This window comes from Haliotis cracherodii, unplaced genomic scaffold (genome assembly GCF_022045235.1).
Source record: "Haliotis cracherodii isolate W230 unplaced genomic scaffold, xgHalCrac1.p SCAF_4, whole genome shotgun sequence".
Taxonomy (NCBI): domain Eukaryota; kingdom Metazoa; phylum Mollusca; class Gastropoda; order Lepetellida; family Haliotidae; genus Haliotis; species Haliotis cracherodii.
Genome location: NW_027266297.1, coordinates 15,040,847 through 15,062,951, shown reverse-complemented (window position 1 = coordinate 15,062,951; position 22,105 = coordinate 15,040,847). Strand labels below are relative to the sequence as shown.

The 22,105-nt window shown below is 48.2% G+C and overlaps 2 protein-coding genes across 4 annotated transcripts in view; one reads left to right on the top strand and one right to left on the bottom strand.

Moving 5' to 3' along the window:
- The first annotated feature begins 2,215 nt into the window (after positions 1 to 2,215).
- LOC139479925 (C-type lectin domain family 4 member F-like) lies at positions 2,216 to 6,648 on the top strand. Its single transcript, XM_071262858.1, has 2 exons — positions 2,216 to 3,832; positions 4,915 to 6,648. Exons 1-2 carry the CDS (start codon positions 2,551 to 2,553, stop codon positions 5,370 to 5,372), a joined length of 1,740 nt encoding a protein of 579 aa, XP_071118959.1. The 5' UTR covers positions 2,216 to 2,550; the 3' UTR covers positions 5,373 to 6,648.
- Positions 6,649 to 8,540: 1,892 nt separating this feature from the next.
- The window catches only part of LOC139479923 (HEAT repeat-containing protein 1-like), a 60,168-nt gene continuing 46,603 nt past the window's right edge, over positions 8,541 to 22,105 (bottom strand). For all 3 annotated transcript variants that reach the window (XM_071262846.1, XM_071262848.1, XM_071262847.1), the window contains exons 35-45: positions 17,712 to 17,811; positions 17,328 to 17,395; positions 16,299 to 16,383; positions 15,204 to 15,338; positions 14,512 to 14,616; positions 14,116 to 14,186; positions 13,050 to 13,147; positions 12,516 to 12,673; positions 9,455 to 9,613; positions 9,097 to 9,205; positions 8,541 to 8,689 (exon numbers count right to left, since the gene is read on the bottom strand). In XM_071262846.1, coding sequence (XP_071118947.1) covers positions 8,601 to 8,689; positions 9,097 to 9,205; positions 9,455 to 9,613; positions 12,516 to 12,673; positions 13,050 to 13,147; positions 14,116 to 14,186; positions 14,512 to 14,616; positions 15,204 to 15,338; positions 16,299 to 16,383; positions 17,328 to 17,395; positions 17,712 to 17,811 — 1,177 coding nt within the window. In that variant the 3' untranslated portion in view covers positions 8,541 to 8,600. The remainder of the gene's footprint in view (positions 8,690 to 9,096; positions 9,206 to 9,454; positions 9,614 to 12,515; positions 12,674 to 13,049; positions 13,148 to 14,115; positions 14,187 to 14,511; positions 14,617 to 15,203; positions 15,339 to 16,298; positions 16,384 to 17,327; positions 17,396 to 17,711; positions 17,812 to 22,105) is intronic.

Below are 22,105 nucleotides of genomic sequence, written 5' to 3'. Positions count from 1 at the left end.
AGTCCAGACGTCGATCTCTTCACGATCAGGTTCAGCACTCAGCTCCCAAGGTTCTACTCTCCCATCCCAGATCCTCAGGCATGAGGCCACGATGCTCTGGCCATCACGCGCGAGTATCTCAACGCTTACACCTTCCCCTGACCAGCCTTCTACCTATGGTTCTTTAAAAGATGGCGTCCACCAACCAACGTAGACTGCTTTTGGTCACGTCCTACTGGCCAGCTCGTAGTTGGTTCACAGTGCTGGTAAAGCCTGCAGAAAGAAAGTTCCACCTTCTTCCGCTGAGGGACGATGTTCTCCTCCATCCTTACTCCCACCTGCTATATCCGGCACCCAAAATCCTACATCGTTGCGCATGGCTAATCTCCAGAAGTCACTTTTCGTCAAAGGGTATTTGAGGAAAGCAGCCAAGACCATCACTGAGGCTCACCGCACCACAACAAAGGCCTTATAGGGCCATAAATGGGAGGCATTCAAAGATTATGGGGGGCTTGTGACATCGCCAAGCCGACTGCTGCTTCTTCTCAGTCACCATGTATCTGCAACATCTGAAATCAATGTGGAAGCTTAAGGCTACGTATCTCGCTACGATCAAATCAGTCAATCCCACTACAACCGAATCTAAGATCTCCACGGTTACTGAGCTAAAGTCCCTCATTCAGTCCCACAAGTTTGCTGAACAGTCGTCTCGATTCCGGCTGTCCACTTGGGATCCTAACATCATCCTCCGCCATCTGACCTGTGGGGAGAATGAACCACCTGCTGGGAAGGACTTTGAGTTATCACCCTAAAGATGCTTTTCTCTTGGCCCTTACAACTGCTGTTAGTAGTGAGTGAGATCCACGCTCTTGACAATTAATGCGTCAAAAAACATAAAGCAGGTATCTTTATACTCCCGTATCAAAATGTAGACTGACGAGTAAAAAAGTAATGTGAGAAGTAGGCAAAAGATAAAAAAATGACCATGATACTCATTGATATGAAAAAATATGTCAGTTTTACTTCTCCAAATCAGAGTATATCTATAAACAAATCTGTCTATATGAAGTGAACTTTTTCAAGTTGAGACTTCTCTTCTGTGCTGCCAGACACACTTTTGGTTGTTTGTCCGTGGGGAGAGAAACTCCAACAGCTACTTTCACATGCACAACAGGCCGAGTGTACTGACATTTCCCAACATATGTTCCGAGCTCTCATTTCGTCCAGGGGCCAGGGTTTTCAATGTCGCGCCCAGCATCATGACACGCTCTGGGATCGGTTTCAACAGCATTGGTCAACACGTCATCGGCCAAGGTCGGGACAACCCCCGCCCAAGATCGCTTACGTCCGACTGCGCCACCTACGTGAAAGGACGACCACAGCCACCTCAACCGCATCCCAAATACCCGGACTGCGCAGAATCTCCGACCAGAGCGTACGAAACCGTTTAAGAGTAGCAGGCCTACGAGCAAGACGTGTTGTCGTCAACACAGGGTATGGCCTCAACAACGATGGAGAGATGTCTGGTTCAGCGACGAATCAAGATTTCTCCTCCGTCGAAGGGATGGAGGAGCACGGGTCTACAGACGTCGGGGAGGACGTTAAACCGGAAACTGCGTACAGGAAGTGGACAGGTTTGGTGGGGGTAGCGTTATGATGTCGGCGGCTATCTCTCATCATGGCAGGACGGGTTTGGTCCATATCCAGGGCAATCTTACATCTCAACGATACATCAACGAAATTCTCTTACCACGCGTCCTCCCAATCGCAGCCAACGGCAACGGTGTATTCCACCACTCGACTGCATACAGCACGGACCACAAGAGCCTGTCTGCACAACAACAACGTTGATGTTCTCCCCTGGCGCTCCAGATCCCCGGAATTGAACCCGATAGAGCACCTGTGGGATGAGTTGGATAGACGGCTAACCCCAGACGTTGCAGCAGTTAACTTTTGCGTTGCAGGCCGAGTTGCAGGCTACGATTTCCCAGGATGTGACTCGCATACTCGTCCCTCCATAGGCAGGAGATGTCAGGCCGCTATCGATTCCAACATACATACCGTTATTGATGGTAGCTGACCTTCACCTTGGACTGCACAACACAACATTTTGGCTCAAAATCTTGTACGGTTCCTCGTATAAATGTATGTCCCTACATCACACAAATCTGGCTTTGCGTTTCTTGTTTTGAAGAGTATATTATAACTTTATCAGAGGATCGTATCGTGACAAGCACTAGTGCACCACATACACATTTTTGAACTTCCTTAATCTTATCTGTAACTTCGTCTTCGTTACAGGATTAGCCTGACAGATGGTTAAGAATTGTCTTGTGCTTATCCGAGAAATGATCCATTATTACATAAGGGGACAGACACGGATGGATATGTCAAAGGCACATAGTGTGAAAACTAGATCAAACAAGGGTGTATAGAGAATATATTTATGTGTCTGTTAATGTCAAATGCCAGAGGTTGATATGGACTATACAATGACGGTCATTTTCATTTAAGTAATCTTTTTTTTCTTACAAGTTTGGAGTTTTATATCATGGACTTCTCCACCACGTGATGCCAGACAATTTGATAAGATGTAAGACCGGTGACACGGCCCTTGAATGTCCTGGTGTGCAATGCACGTATTACAGAGAGTACGCCATGTTGTTTGAAGCAGTTTTACGTTTGTGTATTTTCCTACCATATATCTCTGGACTGATTCTGCCGTTAACGACACCAGACGGTAGTGCTGACCTTCCCAGTATCCTGAGTCACGTCACCCTCCTCCAGCAGACTGTAGACATTCTTCACAAAAACACAACTCAGTTGCAGACGGATCTGAGGGCAACGAACGAACAGCTACAACTCACACAATCGGATCTGAATATGACAAGACAGGAACTACAGACTTCTCGCACAGATCTGCAGGTAACACGCACAGATCTGCAGGTAACGAAGGACGAACTTCAACATACACAGACCGAGCTTCAGATTACAAAGAAAGACCTACAGATAGCACAGACAGAACTCATGACATACAAGGGACTTCAACAAACCGCAGCTGCCGAAATTATGTCTCTCAAAAACGACACCAGCGCATTGAGAACCGAACTCGTTCTCGTGAAAGCAAAAGTGGAAAATATCAATCTAGATGTTCTTCCCATGAATTCAACCACGAACAATTCCCTTCTCGTTTCGTTGAGTGGGGGCGTTAGAGCGAACCAGGCAAACATAAAGGCAATAGGCCTTGATGTTCAATCAGTTCACAATGACCTCAACACAACAGCATACGAGCTTTCCGAGTTCCAGTCCGATGTGAATAGCTTTAAGCAAAATGTGTCATCTGTGCTAGGAAATGTAACTGAGGAGTGCATTGCGCTCAAATCTGATTCAAATTTATTCAGTTCTCTCCAGTCAGATATAACAGCTATGGACAAGAAATTGTCTGTCTTAAACACAACAGTCCACGAGGTACGTCGATATACAGAAAATACTTCTTCTGTGATTCACCCAATTGCTCACAAGCAGCTGGTGGAGAATTTAGAAACCCAGTCAATAAAAACTCTAGCACAAGATACATCAGCTGAACTGAAGAAGTTTGAAGACGATGCGAACTCAACTGACGTGATTCTATCGACTCAACTGAACCAACTGGAAAAGAGAGTGAATTCTACTTCCGTTTGTATTCACAACGTCCAGCAGAACATCCTGTCACTACAATCCGACCTCAACACGACTCGGGAGGATATCACAATGACGAACTCGGAAGTGCATGTCTTGAAACAAAACATGTCTGATGCCAAGAAACTATCCTCTGACACACAACAGGCCCTGGCACAGTTGGCCAAAACTCTGGGTAAGATCAGACTCTCTTCCATTTGTTTGTTATTGTGAAGATATAAATGTTAATTTCCCTAAAATGCTTAAAAAACAAACCTTAAGAAAAGTAATTTCCATAATAACGGTACCACTACATAGTATGTTGGACATATATTTTGATGAGGTATAAACTAAACAACCATGATGTCATTATTATATCAACTTGATACATAGCCACGGTTTGTGAACTTTTTTACACCTTTGTTTGTTTGTTTGCCGCACTCCGCAATATTTCAGCTATATGACGGCGGTCTGTAAATAATCGAATGTGGACCAGACAATCCAGTGACTGACATCATGACCATCTATCCACGCAATTGGGATCGACTAAGTCAGCGAGCCTTGACCACCCGATCCCGTTAGTCACCTCTTACGACAAGCATAGCCAGCAGGTCAATGTGAGAACCAAGTTTACATGACGCACATAACACCCTCACGGGGAAGTGGCATGAAACACCAAAAGTAACACAATAAGGATAACTTAGATTGCTGTTTGGTCTCAGAAAATACTTGAAAAAAACCCCTAAAGGTGACCTCTCACTGTCGTGTCGTACACCATGGGCTGAGTGATTTGGCATAGCCTGTTCTTGTGCACCAATGGTGTGGAGTGCTGTTTGTGTTTAGAGTCACTGGTTTGTCTTCTTCATATTCGATTGTTAATCATTATTCCAATCAACAAGACTTTGGGGAGTTAATACTTAAGAAACAATAAACTTGCAAGAGTTCTTACATTTCCAATACAAGAAACAACCCGTGATGATCCGGGGAGGAACAGGTCTCCAGCAACCCGTGCTTGCCGTAAAAGGCGACTGTGCTTGACGTAAGAGGCGACTAATGGATCGGGTGGTCAGGCTCACTGACTTGGTTGATGCATGTCATCGTATCCCAATTGCGTGGATCGACGTTCATGATGTCAATCACTGGATTGTCTGGTCCAGACTCGATTATTAACAGACCGCCGTCAAATAGCTGGAATATTGCTAGGTGCGGCGTTAAACAAACAAACAATACAAGAAACATTGTTATTAACTAAACCACGTGTTCCTTTACTTACTGCAGCAGCTGAAACCAGAGCCGTCGCCTTCCAGGCGTATGTATCACGTGACCAGAACGTTAATGTAACGTCACTACACCCCGTTGTGTACGACAGCATCATCTACAATATTAGATCTGGATACAGCAACACAACAGGGAAGTTTACAGCACCAGTCTCTGGAACCTACATGTTCTGGACACAGATGGGTATTCATCACATGACCGTTACTCCAGTCACCACCATCAAACAGTCAGGAAGGACCATCGGCAGTGGCTGGGTTGTATCAACGCCAACTTCAGATTATGACGAAGTTTCCGTGTCCTGTGTTAGTCACCTGCAGAAGGGTGAGGAAGTATGGGTGGCGTTTGACAAGATCAATGTATGGTTTGCGTACCAGAAAGTTACAGTCACAGTTCATTCATTGTCCAATGATACAGACCCCAAATCCTACTTTGGTGGCGCCCTTTTGACAGTGGACTAATTCATTAACAAACATCTGATTCAACATTTTCCTGTAATTCATCAAAACTTTGACAGTTTGTATCTCCTTAGTATTGGTATACTGGCAATCCAGCTCGATTTGACTTTTCAGAATGATGATAATAAACCAAGATTTGGTTCCCGTCAAGATCCTGGTTAGAATTGATCTTCAGCAATTAATGCTTATCGTAAGAGGCGACTAACGGGATCGGGTGGTCAGACTCGCCGACTTTGATGATGCACGTTACCGTTTCCAAGTTCCGTAGATCGATACTCATAATGTCAATCACTGGATTGTCTTGTCGAGACATGATTTATAACGACCGATGGAATATTGCTGAGTCAAAGACAACAGACGAACATACAAAGCAGCCAAATTAAGTAGGTCACATAGCGATATTTAAATTTGGCCTGAGACTGAATTCTGGATGAATTATGATCATCTAATACACATTACTGATAGTGGAAAGAGAGTTAGAAGACGCTTCTCACCATCAATACTATTCAAAGAAGTTAAGGACCACTTGATGCGTTCATGTTACTATAGTAAATCTGGCATGCCACTTATGTTGAGTAGTATATAAAACAATTGGTAGTACAGTGTGTTGTCGCATAAACCCTCTAAGGCGCCATGATTCACTGTGCAGAGTTGCGTCCCTTTGGCACGCCAGACACCTATGATTATGGGTTCGAATCCTGGTTCGCCCCGATTATGTTTCTAGGTTTTGTCAGCACCATACCATGCTCGTGGGTTTCACCGAAGTGCTAAACGTCTGAGACCTGCATCACTTCGGGCTTTCCTCCCACATTAAGCTGACACGCCGCGATATAACTGGAATACTGTTAAAAACAGCGTTAAACCAAACTCAATCACTCACGTCCCAGGAAAGCGCAGGGAGGCACTGCTGAGTTATTAGGAGGTTACTGTCCGGCTATCGCGGTGGGTAACCTAAAGCTGAACAACTAGTTGTGGTATTGGGTGCACAACAGACATGTATCTTCCACCTGCCCACTTCATGGCACTGAAGCCATTTGACGAGTCCATTCAACGGTGCAGAAACCAGTAACTCATTGCATATTATCCGTATGGCAAACCAGTTCCTCATTGCATATTACAAACAGGTTCCTCATTACATATTAACGGTATGCCAAACTGGTCCTCACTGCATGTTACCGGTATGCCAAACTGGTCCTCACTGCATGTTACTGGTATGCCAAACTGGTCCTCACTGCATGTTACCGGTGTGCCGAGCCACCAAAGCTGTACTTACTGGAGTTAGAGGATATTATACATTCAAATAAAATCAATTTCATATGACACCATGCTTTCTGACAATCTTTTCCTGCAGCATGTCATACCTCACATTACAAACTAAACCGAATCCAGTTCGATACATTTGGAAAAATGTTCGACACTGGCCACAGGACTTGGCACATAGAATTGCAGCTACTGGACCCACCTTACTCCTTCAGTAATGTTTGTTTGTTTGTTGTTTAATGCCACACTCAGTGAAGGAGGAATGAATGAAAAGCTGATTTATAACTGAAATACTGATCAAATCAGCCCTTTCTAGTCCACCAAGAGGATTCCAAAGCCATCACCATTCCAGCTAGTGGAACAGTTTGCCACCTTCCGAGGCGACATAAAATCTGTCCACATCCTTCGTAACTATGCTCAGAACTTTTCATCCACCACTGGTAGAATCAGGAGCTCTTTGTTGTTATGTGCACATTATATCTCATCTCTAATTACAAAAACAAACCACGAGTACATATTTGTTTAGCTATTAATGTCAAATGCCAAAGGATAATTAGGTGATGAACCTCCAGGTTTCAATGTAGAGCTTGGTTACCTGTTCTTACAAGCGTTTCTGATCAGGAGCCCAAATGCAAAGCCTTCGAACTGAGTACTGAAACAATTGTCAACCTCTCATGAGATGACTACTGTATCGGCAAGTGGATGTACGGCGCATTTCAACAACATTTTCCTTAGTGGTGTCAGTAAAAGGCCTTCCTGATCTTTGATCATCTTCTAGGCTATCTCTTTCCTCCTTGAACTCTGCTGCCCACCTCTACCAGTGCAAAGGAAGGCACATCATCCCCGTCATGAGGAAGTTTAAGTGGGAGACATCTGTGCAAACCTATCAATCTCATAAATCAGATCTTAGTTCTCGCTTCTGCTTTAAACAGATGAATGGTTGTTCTGACATGATCTGTAATGGGCTGTCCTCAGATCTTTGCTTAGTAGTAGCAAGAACTAAGATCTTATTTTAATGACATTGTTGGTTTGCATGTCCGAGTTTCCTTGAATACTGCTGCCTGCAGCTCGAGACAAATTTCACTCAAAGAATGAAAGTTATCCCCAGGTCGCCTGTGCTGTGCAGTCACTGAACTTTATCCCCTTGTGTGTCATAAGTCAATGGCATGGGTTTTGATCATGCTGTCAATCACTAGTTTTATTGGCTAGTTAAACAAACACATACACGGAAGTGCAGCTTGTAATAAGTTCACTTACTAACACAGCCATTTCAGTATGACAGGACAAGATTTGTTTCTAGCTGCACTTGGCTACATGATGACCAAACAATCCAGTGATTGATGGAAGCATTGTTTGACATGATACATACCAGGGCTGGGACGAGTCCAAATTTACTACCTGGGTACCCACCCCCCTATTACCCGACCCGACCCTACCCAGGTACCCACTGTAGTACTCAATGTCAATACAAAATGTCCGATTGGGAATCTTTTTACCACAGCACTTGCAAAACGTATTTAGATACATGTATTAAACGATCTGGTCATGCATACGCTGGAGTTGAATTAAGTTATTAAGTTATTCAACAATATTAAAAGTCAGAAGGAATGGGTGCATAGCCAGAATGAAATGTGAACATTACTGACTTGTAGTGTGACCATAAAGTTCTTGACAACTTTTTTGTCATTAAACAATATATAACTTGACTAACCACGGGTCCTGGTAGTCCCAGGTCCTACTCAGTACCACCAGACCTGGTTACCCGATTTACCCATCCCAGCCTTAGTACATACAACAAGCATACGTTGCTGGGCACAAGATTTAACCCTGAACCCAAGTGAACATAAGACATCTACAGCCCCAAGACTTGTATCTCCAGGACATATTATGACAAGTGTCTTTTTATAAATCTTTTATTACTTAGAGCTGATGATGTTAACACTGGCTGTTGGAGGAACAGTCATACTCCAGTTAGAAGTATTTCTGTAGTGGCTCTCCCAGGGTCCTCTCCATGTCGGCTATGACAGTCTGGCAGCGTTTTTCAACTTCCTCGTTTTCATCTGAAAAACCAAAACAAAGGTAACATATTTTTAAAAGCATGAGCATCAAACAACCATTATGGTTTCTGATCTACTGCAAGATCAGACCTGTGAATAGTTCTTCAGCAACCCATGCTTGCCGTAACAGGCAACTAACAGAGTTGGGTGGTCACGCTTGCTGACTTGGTTGACGCATGTCATTGTATTCCAATTGAGTAGACCGTCATATAGCTGGAATATTGCTGAGTGCGGCGTTAAACAACAAACCAACCAATTGAATAGATCGATGCTCATGATGTCAAACACTTGACTGTCTGGTCCAGACTCAATTATTTACAGTACGCCATCATACAGCAGGAATATTGTTGAGTGTGGTGTTAAACAACAAACAACTAACAAACAAAACAAGCAAGATTTAAGTCACTAACCCTCCATGAGTTCGGCTAAGAAAGGAATGGTCTCAGGCAGCAGTGGCAGGAAGTCGTCCAGGAGCTTCTTGTGGAACTCTTCTATTACATCCAGGGAGGCAAACTTGACCTGCACAACAACACCTGAATACTACAAACTGAGTCAGCATTATGCATCTTGAAAGTATCTTAGGAGTGAGAATGCAGTAAAGCCCCTTTGAAGTGGGGAAGAGTGATGTATGTCTTGGACATTTACCATTTTTGGCATGGTGCTGACAACAAGACTCACCCTGATTGTAACATGGTTCAGCTTCCATGAACAATGGCAACTACCTTCCACGCAGAAATTAATGAAAGTATCTGTTATATCACAGCTCACCTGGGGGGAGGGGTTCCTTGTCTTCAGAAGGATCTGGTAGTTCATGGATTTCCAGAGGGAGTCATCTCGAGCTGCCACAGCAAACTGGCCGATACATGGAACCAGATTCTGAGAAACTCGACTCTTGTACTTCTCCTCATCTCCCTGGGTGTTCTCAATCTGAACATATATAAATGTGAAATATATATATATATTCGTTTGTCCAGCCCACCCAGCCCGTCACTGTTCCCTCCCAAGTCCCTGTTACCTCCACATCACTATTTCCTCTCTCACCTGCTCCCTCCCACCACGTGTCTGATTCATCTCTCCCCACCAAGCACATCTCTGATCCCTCCATGTCCTTGATTCCTCCCGTCCTGCACGTCCCTGCTCCCTTCTTCCGCCCTCACATCCCTGTTTGCTCCCTCCATGTCCCCACCCTCTCTCTCATCTCCTGCTCCCTCCATGTCCCTGCTCCCTCCCACCCCACATGTCCCTACCCCCTCTCTCTCGTTCCCTGCTCCCTCCCACCCCACATGTCCCTACCCCCTCTCTCTCGTTCCCTGCTCCCTCCCACCCCACATGTCCCCACCCCCTCTCTCTCGTCCCCTGCTCCCTCCCACCCCACATGTCCCCTACCCCTCTCTCGTCCCCTGCCCCCCTCCCACCCCACCCCCTCTCTCGTTCCCTGCTCCTTCCCGACCCACATGTCCCCACCCCCTCTCTCTCGTTCCCTGCTCCCTCCCACCTCACATGTCCCCACCCCCCTCTCTCTCGTTCCCTCCCACCCCACATGTCCCCACCCCTCTCTCTCGTTCCCAGCTCCCTCCCAGCCCACATGTCCCCACCCCCTCTCTCTCGTTCCCTGCTCCCTCCCACCCCACATGTCCCCACCCCCTCTCTCTCGTTCCCTGCTCCCTCCCAGCCCACATGTCCCCATCTCCTCTCTCTCGTTCCCAGCTCCCTCCCACCCCACATGTCCCCACCCCCTCTCTCTCGTTCCCTGCTCCCTCCCACCCCACATGTCCCCACCCCCTCTCTCTCGTTCCCTGCTCCCTCCCAGCCCACATGTCCCCATCCCCTCTCTCTCGTTCCCAGCTCCCTCCCAGCCCACATGTCCCCACCCCCTCTCTCTCGTTCCCTGCTCCCTTCCACCCCACATGACCCCAGCCCCTCTCTCTCGTCCCCTGCTCCCTCCCACCCAAAATGTCCCCATCCCCTCTCTCTCGTTCCCTGCTCCCTCCCAGCCCACATGTCCCTACCCCCTCTCTCTCGTTCCCTGCTCCCTTCCACCCCACATGACCCCAGCCCCTCTCTCTCGTCCCCTGCTCCCTCCCACCCAAAATGTCCCCACCCCCTCTCTCTCGTCCCCTGCTCCCTCCCACCCCACATGTCCCCTACCCCTCTCTCGTCCCCTGCCCCCTCCCACCCCACCCCCTCTCTCGTTCCCTGCTCCTTCCCGACCCACATGTCCCCACCCCCTCTCTCTCGTTCCCTGCTCCCTCCCACCTCACATGTCCCCACCCCCTCTCTCTCGTTCCCTCCCACCCCACATGTCCCCACCCCTCTCTCTCGTTCCCAGCTCCCTCCCAGCCCACATGTCCCCACCCCCTCTCTCTCGTTCCCTGCTCCCTCCCACCCCACATGTCCCCACCCCCTCTCTCTCGTTCCCTGCTCCCTCCCAGCCCACATGTCCCCATCTCCTCTCTCTCGTTCCCAGCTCCCTCCCAGCCCACATGTCCCCACCCCCTCTCTCTCGTTCCCTGCTCCCTCCCACCCCACATGTCCCCACCCCCTCTCTCTCGTTCCCTGCTCCCTCCCAGCCCACATGTCCCCATCCCCTCTCTCTCGTTCCCAGCTCCCTCCCAGCCCACATGTCCCCACCCCCTCTCTCTCGTTCCCTGCTCCCTTCCACCCCACATGACCCCAGCCCCTCTCTCTCGTCCCCTGCTCCCTCCCACCCAAAATGTCCCCATCCCCTCTCTCTCGTTCCCTGCTCCCTCCCAGCCCACATGTCCCTACCCCCTCTCTCTCGTCCCCTGCTCCCTCCCACCCAAAATGTCCCCATCCCCTCTCTCTCGTTCCCTGCTCCCTCCCAGCCCACATGTCCCTACCCCCTCTCTCTCGTTCCCTGCTCCCTTCCACCCCACATGACCCCAGCCCCTCTCTCTCGTCCCCTGCTCCCTCCCACCCAAAATGTCCCCATCCCCTCTCTCTCGTTCCCTGCTCCCTCCCAGCCCACATGTCCCTACCCCCTCTCTCTCGTTCCCAGCTCCCTTCCACCCAACATGATCCCACCCCCTCTCTCTCGTACCCTGCTCCCTCCCACCCCACATGTCCCTACCCCCTCTCTCTCGTACCCTGCTCCCTCCCACCCCACATGTCCCTACCCCCTCTCTCTCGTTCCCTGCTCCCTTCCACCCCACATGTCCCCACCCCCTCTCTCTCGTTCCCTGCTCCCCTCCACCCCACATGACCCCAACCCCTCTCTCTCGTCCCCTGCTCCCTCCGACCCAAAATGTCCCCACCCCCTCTCTCTCGTCCCCTGCTCCCTTCCACCCTACATGACCCCACCCCCCCTCTCTCGTTCCCTGCTCCCTCCCACCCCACGTCCCCACCTCCTCTCTCTCGTCCCCTGCTCCCTCCCACCCCACATGTCCCCACCTCCTCTCTCTCATCCCCTGCTCCCTCCCACCCCACATGTCCCCACCTCCTCTCTCTCATCCCCTCTCTCTCATCCCCTGCTCCCTCCCAACCCACATGTCCCCACCCCCTCTCTCTCGTCCCCTGCTCCCTCACACCCCACCCCCTCTCTCTCGTCCCCTGCTACCTCCCACCCCACATGTCCCCACCCCTCTCTCGTCCCCTGCTCCCTCACACCCCCACATGTCCCCAGCCCCTCTCTCTCGTCCCCTGCTCCCTCACACCCCACCCCCTCTCTCTCGTCCCCTGCTCCCTCCCACCCCACATGTCCCCACCCCCTCTCTCATCTCCTGCTCCCTCCATATCCCTGCTCCCTCACATCCAGTGACAGGCACGTCCCTGTTCCATCCTTCTCCACCAAGCACTAACTGTAACTCACCTGGTCAATGATTGGCTGCATGAGTGTGTCGAACCTCTCGACTGTCACAAAGCCGTCACTGTCATGAAGGAAGCACTTGTATAGAGTGTCCAACACACAGGACAACAGCTGGGAAGACATCTTCCTGGACCGCTTGCCCTTCCCAAAATACCTGCCATCTGACACAAACATCATCAATATTTCAACCGAGTCATTCATGTAACTTCAGTAGTTTCTGACAATCTTGTCCCGAGTATGCATGGAGCAAGGGCCATAACTCTTTCTAAAATTAATTATTTTTTTTACCAACTTTTGGAATCAGTTTGAGATGATTACCAGTACAACTTCTCTCCTTTAACTCAGTCTTTGCCAAAAAAAATCCCCAAATGAGAAGTGGATGAATTGACTCCATTCTTATAAGCCACATTTCATAGCTGGGGATAATAATTATGTGTGGATGACACACATTCAGCCAGGTCACACTTTGTAACTTAAACGCCCAGAATGTATGCAGAGCATGCTCTGTGATCTGCTTGGTTCCGCAGCTTGTCGTACCTCCTTTACTGGTGTTGTTCTGGTCCAGGACCTCCGCAGCATGCTTCACGATGTACCCGGCAAACAGCGTGAACAGACTCTTCAACTTCTCCGCCAGTCTGGAGAGACAAACAATACATCTGGTTTTACAGTTTCTGGCAAATTATCTCAAGAACAACCGGTAACCTGTGACATATTCATCGGCACCAGAGTGGACATCCTGTAGAAGATCTATACGGAGCACAGTACAAATGAGGCTCAATCTCATTAAAATCTGACCTTAGTTCTTGCTACCACTAAACAAAGATCTGAAGACATCCCATTGGGGGTCACGTCAGAACGACCTTTTATCTGACTAATCAGAGCCTTGCTTACCAGATTATGAAAGTGACAGTCGGAATGGGATATCTAATCATGCAACCTCGAAAACTTTAACACGGGGTATTCTGAACGACAGTTACGGGTTTAACGACAGAATCCATACAATCTAGACCATCTATCAGCCATTCCAGAATGTTCTTTTGTTCAGGTTTGTAATCGAGAATTTGTACGGGCAACGATACAGGGTACTGTGACACCTGGCCCATTTGTTGCCTCTTACGACCAGCATAGTATCCTGGGGACAGATTCTAACCTGGAATCCCCAAGGATTAAATGTGGGAGATGATGAGCAGTTATTGTTTTACGCAGATTTTATCCATATTCCAGCAATATGAAATCAGGGGACTTCAGGAATGGGCTTCACACTTAGTACCCATGTGGGCAATTAGAACCCGGGCTTTCGGAGTGACAAACTAATGCTTTAACCACAAGGCTATTCACTGCCTATATTCTCCACTATTGTCTAGAGATGGGACACACACAGACAGACACAGACACACAGACACACAAAGAAGACACACAAAGAAAACACACACAGACACACAAAGAAAACACACACAGACACACAAAGAAAACACACACACACACACACACACACACACACACACACACACACACACACACACACACACACACACACACACACACACACACACACACACACACACACACACACACATTCTGAGTAAACTGTAGCTTGTCCCACCTGTCTGCCAGCCTGTAGAACACCAGGACCCGCATCTTCGTGTCATCTTGTCGGGTTGCCCAGTCAAACACCTGATACAAACAATGCAACATGTGTGATGGGCAAAAGATTTCACCACTGACTCAGTTTAACCCTCCAATGGCACCACTTATGGTAGTTGTAGCCAAACATTTTCAACCAGTGGCGTTTTGCTAAAATCTTCATATAAACTTATTATCAAGTCAGCATAAATGTAGGATGCAATTTACCTGGCATCATTGAAATATTCCACCGATGGCATGATAGATTTTTACTCAATTAGAAAAATTCCTTCTAAATGCCCTTAGAATAATCTTGATTCATGATTATGCCTGCATCATACAGGTTGTTACGGGGGAACTGAGAAGCCATACTGACCTTGAAGAGCATGGGTCTGAAAGTTGCCTCCGACATCTTCATCACCATACAGATGACTGTGTTGATCACCGAGTCTTCAATCTGGTTTATCCTGCTCAGTGATTCCTAGTAATATACACATCATTGTTACCATTCTTGACATACCCGTAATTTGTGCCCAGGGAGTGTCACATAACACAGACACTTACAGTTAGTGCCAAAAGAAAAGAAGCCTTTATTCATAGTTGAAAGAGTGAGTGAGTGAGTGAGTGAGTGAGTGAGTGAGTGAGTGAGTGAGTGAGTGAGTGAGTGAGTGAGTGAGTGAGTGAGAGAGAGAGAGTATTGTTTTACACTGCTTTTAGCAATATTCCATCAATATCACGGCGGGGGACACCAGAAATGAGCTTCCCACATTGTACCCATGTCGGGAATCAAGCCAGGTCTTCAGCGTGACGAGCCAACGCTTTAACCCCCCCCATAGTTGAAAGATGGCAAAGGATAAAAAAAGTTCAAGCCTCGTCACATGGCCTGCAAGAGATGATGATACAGTCCGTGTATGGCCATAAACTACTTGCATTGCCACATCACCTCGCTGCTTACTCTCTCCATGTTTAACATACATTCCGAAATACTGTAAATGGTGGCTTATTTCAAACTGAAGTGGCAATGGTCTAGTGTTCAATCAAAGTGAATTTGTGCCCCTGAAGTCTCACCTTGGGATAGTTTGACCTGAATTCGAGACAGGTGAAGAAGAAGGCAAGGATCTCGTTGTGGAAGCTGGCAAGGTCCTCTCGGTTCATCTCCTTGATGTGGGCCTCCAGCAGAGACATGAGACACTCCACACATTCCTGATACAGAACATAGGGGGTTAATGGCTGCCACAATCTCAAAGCTCAATCTAACAGGGACATTTGTGGGAGTTATACTTGGGGCAAAACAAATAACAAACTAAACATGAAAGATAAAAGAATATTAAGCCTAAAAAAGATAAGTCTTGGTCCTCAGGCACCACCCACATCAGCATAAAGCCTGCCGCACGTTTTGTTTCTATTTCCATTTTCAAAACATACTTACTTCTCATTTACATGCTCACTGCATATATCATCTTATGGTCATGGCGGCAATAGGAGTTGGTATGCCTGTTTTTGTAGGGCGGCCCTTTCCCAGGTTGATGGTACACAACTGTTTATTTGGTTACATACTAGTTTCAACAAGCAAGAAAAAAACACCGCCCACAATATATTTCATAAGTCATTGCCTGAGAACCCATTCTTTTTTTTTTTTAAGCCCAAAGTAATTTAAAATTATTCTGGGATAAGACATAGTAACTCATGCTGTCGAAACATCAATGACTTGAAATGTAATCAGACTGAATTCTCCCCTGATAGTTAGGAGCAGAGTTCCCTCCACAAATCTACGTGGGGGCAAGCCAAGAGTTGAGGATTTGATCCTACAAGCAGACACTACTCCACAGCAAGGTGTAGACACAAAACCATCTGTGCCCCTTTGTTGGTTGGTTTGTTGTTTAACGCCGCACTCAGAAATATTCCAGCTATATGACGGCGGTCTGTAAATAATGGAGCCTGGACCAGACAATCCAGTGATTGATGTCATACGCATTGATCCACACAATTGGGATACGATGACATGCATCAACCAAGTCAGCGAGCCTGACCACCCGATACCGTTAGTCTTACGACAAGCAAAGTGGCCTTTTACGGCAAGCATGGGTTTCTGAAGACCTATTCTACCCCGGATCTTCACGGGTACTGTGCCCCTTGGAAAAGACTAAGAGTGACAATACATACTTGATGTTCTTCCACCACGTACTCGTAACATGACACAACGGTTGGAAGGATGACACGTGTTGGTAGAACTGTGGCCATCGCGTGACTGCAAAACAAGAAAGATGTAGTCTTGGTTGAAACACACAAGACTGAGTATGATGCTGAGATTTTCATCAGGATGAATCTGGAATTCAGAGTAACAATCAGCTGGCCTAGACAGTACAGACTCATCTCTGCACAGTTCACAATCCCTCATAGATAACACATCAATAAGTCCATTCACTTAGTTAACAACCCTTCAGATGTTGTAAGACTGACATCACAATACTGTGAATGTGTCTTGTGGACAAAGACACCTCCAACCAGGTGTGTTAATAGGAGGAGACCTATACCAGATAACTTCCTTGCCTTTGGAACATGCTAACTATAAAAGCCAAGTTTCCACCCTTGCCCAACTACGCTGGACTTCTGGAGTTACATTTTGGCTGGACTAATGAGTCTATGCATAGTCCAATCAACAAGCAATTTCGGTCGACTGAAGGACTTTCAAAGCATGTGTGTCAGCAGCTGGGCGTCGACAGATATTTTGCAAATCTTTTTATGTTTTTAATCAAGGTGCTCAAGTGATTTGATGCACTTCACAAGGAAAGGCCCGTTATATTTCAATATAGATCTTGATTATCCATCAGATCTTTTCATATTTTGTTTGAAGCAATTGCAAGTGATAGGAGAGGTGGAATCTGATTGGTCAATAGGAGGGATATTGAAGGGAGATAACTCATAATAGCCACTGATGGCGCTACGATCGAGCACAGAAATTCCAGCCGAGTTTGGCAAGAGTGGAAACTTGACTTTTATAGTCAGTTGACACCCTTGCCTCAAAAGATGTACTACATAGTGATTTTATAAGGAACAGGTTTTCAACTGAGCCTTGAAGTATAAGAGTGCCATTGATTGCTTTAGATCATATTCCAGCAAGCATATGATCACTACAGTCAGAGACTCTGAAAACGCTTGAAACAATGCCATAGAAGACAAAGCTAGTCTTACCGAATGGCTAGAAGACGCTGCTGAACTTGGGGCTTCTGAGGAGATTCCCCTCCAGACAGGAGACAGTACTGGAAACAAACACTTGTATATATAACAGAGGACAAACTGGTCAGTAATAACTGAGCAGTTTCTTCTGAAAACTATTATTTGAAGAAGAGTCTCAATTCATCATCTACAGAAGTGCAACGCATTCATTGGATTTTAATTTATTCCAAACACACCAATAAGAAATAAAAGATTTGTGCATACATTTTTTTAAATTGTCTTTTTTACACTTCCATTGTAGGGTCAGTGAAGGATCCTTATATCACTCCTATACAGTCTTTGAATAAATCCTAATGAATCTACACTGTTGCAAGGAAGATAGCATCTGTATATACTGACATGTTTGGTGATGTCCACGATGTAGGGGCTGAGGAAGTGCGGCAGATTCTCCACCACCTTGTTGACGACCGTCACACAACTCTGCAGCAGCAGCTCATTCCTGCAACACAGTCGGTCAGTGAACATGTGGTGTCGGTCAGTGAACATGTGGTGTGGTGGTGTCGGTCAGTGAACATGTGGTGTCGGTCAGTGAACATGTGGTGTGGTGGTGTCAGTCAGTGAACAGGTGGTGTGGTGGTGTCGGTCAGTGAACATGTGGTGTGGTGGTGTCGGTCAGTGAACATGTGGTGTGGTGGTGTCGGTCAGTGAACATGTGGTGTCGGTCAGTGAACATGTGGTGTGGTGGTGTCAGTCAGTGAACATGTGGTGTGGTGGTGTCGGTCAGTGAACATGTGGTGTGGTGGTGTCGGTCAGTGAACATGTGGGGTGGTGGTGTCAGTCAGTGAACATGTGGTGGTGTCGGTCAGTGAACATGTGGTGTGGTGGTGTCAGTCAGTGAACATGTGGTGGTGTCGGTCAGTGAACATGTGGTGTGGTGGTGTCGGTCTGTGAACATGTGGTGTGATGGTGTCGGTCAGTGAACATGTGGTGTGGTGGTGTCGGTCAGTGAACATGTGGTGTGGTGGTGTCGGTCAGTGAACATGTGGTGTGGTGGTGTCGGTCAGTGAACATGTGGTGGTGTCGGTCAGTGAACATGTGGTGTGGTGGTGTCAGTCAGTGAACATGTGGTGTGGTGGTGTCAGTCAGTGAACATGTGGGGTGGTGGTGTCGGTCAGTGAACATGTGGTGTGGTGGTGTCAGTCAGTGAACATGTGGTGGTGTCGGTCAGTGAACATGTGGTGTGGTGGTGTCAGTCAGTGAACATGTGGTGTGGTGGTGTCGGTCAGTGAACATGTGGTGTGGTGGTGTCGGTCAGTGAACATGTGGTGTGGTGGTGTCGGTCAGTGAACATGTGGTGGTGTCGGTCAGTGAACATGTGGTGTGGTGGTGTCAGTCAGTGAACATGTGGTGTGGTGGTGTCAGTCAGTGAACATGTGGGGTGGTGGTGTCGGTCAGTGAACATGTGGTGTGGTGGTGTCAGTCAGTGAACATGTGGTGGTGTCGGTCAGTGAACATGTGGTGTGGTGGTGTCAGTCAGTGAACATGTGGTGTGGTGGTGTCAGTCAGTGAACATGTGGTGTGGTGGTGTCAGTCAGTGAACATGTGGTGGTGTCGGTCAGTGAACATGTGGTGTGGTGGTGTCAGTCAGTGAACATGTGGTGTGGTGGTGTCGGTCAGTGAACATGTGGGGTGGTGGTGTCAGTCAGTGAACATGTGGTGTGGTGGTGTCAGTCAGTGAACATGTGGTGTGGTGGTGTCGGTCAGTGAACATGTGGTGTGGTGGTGTCAGTCAGTGAACATGTGGTGTGGTGGTGTCAGTCAGTGAACATGTGGTGTGGTGGTGTCGGTCTGTGAACATGTGGTGTGGTGGTGTCAGTCAGTGAACATGTGGTGTGGTGGTGTCGGTCAGTGAACATGTAGTGTGGTGGTGTCGGTCAGTGAACATGTGGTGTCGGTCAGTGAACATGTGGTGTGGTGGTGTCAGTCAGTGAACATGTGGTGAGGTGGTGTCGGTCAGTGAACATGTAGTGTGGTGGTGTCAGTCAGTGAACATGTGGTGTGGTGGTGTCAGTCAGTGAACATGTGGTGTGGTGGTGTCGGTCAGTGAACATGTGGGGTGGTGGTGTCAGTCAGTGAACATGTGGTGGTGTCGGTCTGTGAACATGTGGTGGTGTCGGTCAGTGAACATGTGGTGTGGTGGTGTCGGTCAGTGAACATGTGGTGTGGTTGTGTCAGTCAGTGAACATGTGGTGTGGTGGTGTCGGTCAGTGAACATGTGGTGTGGTGGTGTCGGTCTGTGAACATGTGGTGTGGTGGTGTCAGTCAGTGAACATGTGGTGTGGTGGTGTCGGTCAGTGAACATGTAGTGTGGTGGTGTCGGTCAGTGAACATGTGGTGTCGGTCAGTGAACATGTGGTGTGGTGGTGTCAGTCAGTGAACATGTGGTGTGGTGGTGTCGGTCAGTGAACATGTAGTGTGGTGGTGTCAGTCAGTGAACATGTGGTGTGGTGGTGTCAGTCAGTGAACATGTGGTGTGGTGGTGTCGGTCAGTGAACATGTGGGGTGGTGGTGTCAGTCAGTGAACATGTGGTGGTGTCGGTCTGTGAACATGTGGTGGTGTCGGTCAGTGAACATGTGGTGTGGTGGTGTCGGTCAGTGAACATGTGGTGTGGTGGTGTCAGTCAGTGAACATGTGGTGTGGTGGTGTCGGTCAGTGAACATGTGGTGTGGTGGTGTCGGTCAGTGAACATGTGGTGTGGTGGTGTCGGTCTGTGAACATGTAGTGTGGTGGTGTCGGTCAGTGAACATGTGGTGTGGTGGTGTCAGTCTGTGAACATGTGGTGTGATGGTGTCGGTCAGTGAACATGTGGTGTGGTGGTGTCGGTCAGTGAACATGTAGTGTGGTGGTGTCGGTCAGTGAACATGTGGTGTCGGTCAGTGAACATGTGGTGTGGTGGTGTCAGTCTGTGAACATGTGGTGTGGTGGTGTCGGTCAGTGAACATGTGGTGTCGGTCAGTGAACATGTGGTGTGGTGGTGTCAGTCTGTGAACATGTGGTGTGATGGTGTCGGTCAGTGAACATGTGGTGTGGTGGTGTCGGTCAGTGAACATGTGGGGTGGTGGTGTCGGTCAGTGAACATGTGGTGTGGTGGTGTCGGTCAGTGAACATGTGGTGTGGTGGTGTCAGTCAGTGAACATGTGGTGTGGTGGTGTCGGTCTGTGAACATGTGGTGTGGTGGTGTCAGTCAGTGAACATGTGGTGTGGTGGTGTCGGTCAGTGAACATGTGGTGTGGTGGTGTCGGTCAGTGAACAGGTGGTGTGGTGGTGTCGGTCAGTGAACATGTGGTGTGGTGGTGTCGGTCAGTGAACAGGTGGTGTGGTGGTGTCAGTCAGTGAACATGTGGTGTCGGTCAGTGAACATGTAGTGTGGTGGTGTCGGTCAGTGAACATGTGGGGTGGTGGTGTCGGTCAGTGAACATGTGGTGTGGTGGTGTCGGTCAGTGAACATGTAGTGTGGTGGTGTCGGTCAGTGAACATGTGGTGTCGGTCAGTGAACATGTGGTGTGGTGGTGTCGGTCAGTGAACATGTGGGGTGGTGGTGTCGGTCAGTGAACATGTGGTGTGGTGGTGTCGGTCAGTGAACATGTGGTGTGGTGGTGTCGGTCTGTGAACATGTGGTGTGGTGGTGTCAGTCAGTGAACATGTGGTGTGGTGGTGTCAGTCAGTGAACATGTGGTGTGGTGGTGTCGGTCAGTGAACATGTAGTGTGGTGGTGTCAGTCAGTGAACATGTGGTGTGGTGGTGTCAGTCAGTGAACATGTGGTGTGGTGGTGTCGGTCAGTGAACATGTGGTGTGGTGGTGTCGGTCAGTGAACATGTGGTGTGGTGGTGTCAGTCAGTGAACATGTGGTGTGGTGGTGTCAGTCAGTGAACATGTGGTGTGGTGGTGTCAGTCAGTGAACATGTGGTGGTGTCGGTCAGTGAACATGTGGTGTGGTGGTGTCAGTCAGTGAACATGTGGTGTGGTGGTGTCGGTCAGTGAACATGTGGTGTGGTGGTGTCAGTCAGTGAACATGTAGTGTGGTGGTGTCAGTCAGTGAACATGTGGTGTGGTGGTGTCAGTCAGTGAACATGTGGTGTGGTGGTGTCAGTCAGTGAACATGTGGTGTGGTGGTGTCGGTCAGTGAACATGTAGTGTGGTGGTGTCAGTCAGTGAACATGTGGTGTGGTGGTGTCAGTCAGTGAACATGTGGTGTGGTGGTGTCAGTCAGTGAACATGTGGTGTGGTGGTGTCAGTCAGTGAACATGTGGTGTGGTGGTGTCGGTCAGTGAACATGTGGTGTGGTGGTGTCGGTCAGTGAACAGGTGGTGTGGTGGTGTCGGTCAGTGAACATGTGGTGTGGTGGTGTCGGTCAGTGAACAGGTGGTGTGGTGGTGTCGGTCAGTGAACAGGTGGTGTGGTGGTGTCGGTCAGTGAACAGGTGGTGTGGTGGTGTCGGTCAGTGAACATGTGGTGTCGGTCAGTGAACATGTGGTGTGGTGGTGTCGGTCAGTGAACATGTGGTGTGGTGGTGTCAGTCAGTGAACATGTGGTGTGGTGGTGTCGGTCAGTGAACATGTGGTGTGGTGGTGTCGGTCAGTGAACATGTGGTGTGGTGGTGTCGGTCAGTGAACATGTGGTGTCGGTCAGTGAACATGTGGTGTGGTGGTGTCAGTCAGTGAACATGTGGTGGTGTCAGTCAGTGAACATGTGGTGTGGTGGTGTCGGTCAGTGAACAGGTGGTGTGGTGGT